Source organism: Mus pahari, chromosome 22 (assembly GCF_900095145.1).
Source record: "Mus pahari chromosome 22, PAHARI_EIJ_v1.1, whole genome shotgun sequence".
In the NCBI taxonomy this organism is placed as follows: domain Eukaryota; kingdom Metazoa; phylum Chordata; class Mammalia; order Rodentia; family Muridae; genus Mus; species Mus pahari.
Window position 1 is genome coordinate 15,762,548 of NC_034611.1, and position 4,590 is coordinate 15,767,137.

The 4,590-nt window shown below is 41.1% G+C and overlaps 1 protein-coding gene across 1 annotated transcript in view; it reads left to right on the forward strand.

Moving 5' to 3' along the window:
• Ubxn2b (UBX domain protein 2B) overlaps positions 1-4,590 on the forward strand; it is a 25,891-nt gene that overhangs the window by 14,743 nt on the left and 6,558 nt on the right. The window contains exon 6 of the mRNA XM_021222326.1: positions 3,141-3,278. Within this exon, the coding sequence (XP_021077985.1) occupies positions 3,141-3,278 (138 nt within the window). The remainder of the gene's footprint in view (positions 1-3,140; positions 3,279-4,590) is intronic.

Sequence of the window (4,590 nt, forward strand, 5' to 3'; positions counted from 1 at the left end):
CTCTCTCCCTCTCTCTCTCTCTCTCTCTCTCTCGCTCGCTCGCTCCTTGGTTCCTTTCCCTGTATAGACAATATTCTGACAGATATCCCATGGTTCTACCATCTCCAACATCTTGGGGCCTCTAAAATAGAATAACCCAAGCATCATTTCACAGTCTCATGTAGTATCCTCTCTGGGTCTGCACTGAGGGAATCCCCTGCCTCTCACCTGTCCGCAGCAGCTTTTCATAACCCTTTACTCCTGTATCCTTTGTACTGTAAACCCGGCACCCTATGGCCAGAGCTCTCAAATTCTGCCTGCTTGGGGTAGAACCATGGCCCCTCCTGGAATTACTTTGGCTCTTTAGGAACAGATAATTCCTTAGGCCTTTTCTTTTCACAAGTGTCAAGCTTAGCTGGGTGGGGTCTCCCTGAGGGCACCACACCCTTTATTCCTTGCCTCCTTATCTCTTTCAGCACAAACCAAGACTCCAGCATTCCACCAAGAAACAGAAGGGAGAGCCCCTTTAATGAAACATGCCCTAGGAGAGTGGCTAAAATGGGCTAGGGATAAAATCCTTTGAAACAAAGGAACTCTGAAAGAAAGACATTGTAGAAAGTGAGTGTGTAAATCTAATTTTTAACTTAAATCTGCATAGATACTGTAAGGATACCAAAGGTATGAAATGCGATCAGTGGAGTGCTGAAGTCATTGGTGGCAAGAACTTGGATATAGCAGTTAAGACAGTGTACAGTTGAAAACTAAGAGTAACGGGGCAATGGACATATTTGAGTAATACATGAAAACCAGCATTGTTCAAACTCACGCTCTAGGTTCAAGGTAATAGAAGAAAATGGTAATTATTTGCTAGAGATAATTTTCAGTCAAGTAGGACATTCATTGGGCTTACATAATGTCAAGTCCAAACAGTGAGCAGTCTCCTTTCTGGGAAGAATATCAGTTTGAGGTTCTCTCTGGATACTGTCTTTACTGGTCTTCAAGAGCAAGTATTAGGTAGTATAATCCGCTTATACACATCACTTCTCCAAAATATCCTACCTTACATATATTAAATAGAGAGAAGTAACTTTCTGTAAGTTAAAAATGTCTGTCAGTGATATTTACATTATTTCTTTAATATAAATTCATATTCCAGCATATATATATATATATATATATATATATATATATATATATGGCTTGATTCATCAATCTAGCACTTTTTATGTAAATGTAACAAGCAGAAAATGACCATAATGAAGTGTATGGAATTTTCTGCTTAATTACTGTTAGTGATACTCATTCTAGGACTTGGTAGATTAAACAATAAATATATTCCTGGAATGGCAAAGTATTAAAAAAATCAAATGAAACCTCCACAAGTGCTTAGTGCTTTCTACTTATTTGTATGACAGAATAGACTTAGGTTCCCCGTGTGAATCTCGGGCACATGCTGATTGGTGTAGCTGTGGTACTGTCCTTGGTGGACAAGACCAGTCTTCCATAGCCATGTATTCCATAGCCTCTGCCCTTGACACTGAAGTATAGTGGTTTTTACCTGTTACCTGATAATCAAAAATACCTTGATCAGTTTCTAGTTCCCTCTAGGATAGAGTTAGAAATAAATATTTGCAGCGAGGTATGGAGATTCTATGTACCCCATGACAAGTCCTTGTATAAGACAAGATGTCTGTACAGTGTAGAACCTTTTCACTGTGATGAGTGCAAAGATGTAAAAAATGAAGAACACTTACTTACCCACTGTTGGTGGGTATGTGAATCTATATAGCTACATGTTTTCCTAAAGAACTCTAAGGTAACATACCATAGAAATACTTGTACACCCATGTTTATTGATTCACTGTTCACAATAGCCCAGAGATTGGACCAGCCTAGATGTTCATTAACAGATGGATGTACTAAGGAAGTGTGGTAAATATAATTCAATCTGTGAACAGTTAGGTAATATCAGCCAGGCTCACTCACCACGTGTTTTCTCTCATATGCATCATCTAGATTGAAGATTTTATACATATGAGTAGATATATACATGTTTCTATATGAGTATATAGAATCTAGGAAGGAGGTTGTGAAAAGGGAAGAAGAATATTAAAATCGGAAAGGAGAGTTTGACCAGTACATGGGAGATGAGAAAAGGGAGGCCGTCTATGGCAGTAAAGAAGAGAAGGGCCAGGAGGAGCGTGTTGGGGGAGAGACACCAGGAGAAACGTGTGTATACAGATGACGTGTGTGTACGCACATGCCATCATGAAATCCAGTTCCTTCCTGACATTCACGTGGTGCTTTATAGCCATCTAGAACTCCAGTCCCAGGAGCTTCATCCCTCAAGGACACCAGTATGCACATGGTGCTTAGACAAACAGAGAAAACACTCAGTGGGGAACAAAATACCCAAGGAAGGAGTTACGGAGACAAAGTTTGAAGCTGAGACAGAAGGAAGGAGTATGCAGAGACTGCCCCATCCGGGAATCCATCCCATAATCAACCTCCACACGCAGACACTTTTGCATATGCCAGCAAAATTTTGCTGACAGGACTCTGATATAGCTGACTCTAGTGAGGCTATGCCAGTACCTGGCAAACACAGAAGTGGATGCTCACAGTCATCTATTGGATGGAACACAGGGCCTCCAATAGAGGAGCTAGAGAAATTACCCAAGGAGCTGAAGGGGTCTGTAACCTTGTAGGTGGAACAGCAGTATGAACTAACCAGCACCCCCAGAGCTTATGTCTCTAGCTGCATATGTAGCAGAAGATGGCCTAATTGGCCATCATTGGGAGGAGAGGCCCTTGGTCTTGCAAAGATTATATGCCCCAATACAGGGGATTGCCAGGGCCAGGAAGCAGGAGTGGGTGGGTTGGGGAGCAGGGCAGGAAGAGGGTATAGGCGACTTTCAGAATAGCATTTGAAATGTAAATGAAGAAAATATCTAATAAAAAATTGTTAAAAAAAAAAAAAAGAAAACACTCAGACAAATAAATTCTCAAAGTTAGAAAAGTGTGACAAAATCTATGTGAACCCCCAAATCACCATGACAAATTTTATATTAGCATGTCACTCATGATTTAATTATACTTGTCTCAGTGGAATAGTATGATTTTTAACAATCTTACTAAAACCTTCCTTCTCTCCTTTTAAGAGAGATTCCCCTGGAGCTCCAGCGACTGGTCCATGGCAGCCAGGTGAACCTGGATATGGAGGATCATCAAGACCAGGAGTACATAAAACCCAGATTGNGATTCAAGGCTTTTAGTGGAGAAGGGCAAAAACTTGGAAGGTAAAGTTCCCCTAGTGAGAAAAACACTTCTTTACTCAAAATGACATTTTTTTGGAGAATAAGAAATCAAGATAGCTTGTAAAGTAAAAACTGCAGTCTGAGTTATGATGACTTTCCTGCTGTAAGTGGGCGTACAGCCCGCATAATGTTAGTAGCCAGTACCCGGAGGTCAGTACTTCTCCCACACGTTAAGATCTCTTGATAACAGTTCTTTAAACACACTGCTCTTACAGAGGGCCTGACTTTGGCTCCCCACACCCATGCCATGCAGTTCACAGCTACCTGTAACTCCAGTTCCAGGCATCCATGGGCACCTACACATGCGCACACATAGCCACATAGGCACACACACATGATGAAAAACAAATTTTTAAATTCATTAAAATTTAAATGTAATGTGTGGATACTTATCATTCCATTTTGAAATCACTGTAATTTGCACAAGGAATGATTGAGCTAGAGGATTTCCAGAACTAGCACTAGTGGTGGTTCCAACCACGCACTCTGGGACGTGTGTGTCTCACTGCTGTACCATGTTTTCTGCTTCAGTTTTGGTATGTAGGGTTACATAAGGCCATTTTCTTGTAAGGATATAATGCATACTGCTTTGAGCATATGCGTTATATATTCAAACTGCACACACTGCCCCCCTCTCCACTAGTCCCCTTTTTCAGGGTTTCAGGGTTCTTTTTCCTGTTCTCGGTGTGTGGGTGGGTGGTGGTGGGGGGGGTTCATTTCTGCTTCCAGTCTTATGGCTTCAGAAGAGAACCTGTAAAGTATTGCTGATTGGAGAACGCAGTTGACACATCTTTACCTCACACTTTTAAGAGGCTCTGTCTGTATGAGTAAAAACTGAGGTGCTGCAGCAGGAATAGTGTGCTTTAGTTGATAGTTTTCTGTGACTTACTAAGGAGCCCTTAAGTTCCGTCTCCAGCCTTACCATCCTAGCCTGGTGGCCCACACCTGCCTTCCAAGCACTAGAGGCAGGAAGAACAGAATTTCAAGATCATCAGCCTCTTGCCAGGTTGTGGCCAGTCCCAGCTGCATACCCATTCTTGTTGGCCTGGGCTAGAGCCTGACCTTACTTCAAAATGGAAAAAGACGTTTGTTCAGGTTTATTATACAGAAAATTAACACTAGAATATTATGTACTCACTACTCATAAACTCATATTTAATGAATTATTATATTTTATAAAGTGAAGAATTATACATAACATTTTACAATGAACATTTAGATTGAGAACTATATAAGGTTTGATCTCTGGCACCAAAACTATTGAGAGAGAGAGAGAGAGAGAGAGAGAGAGAGA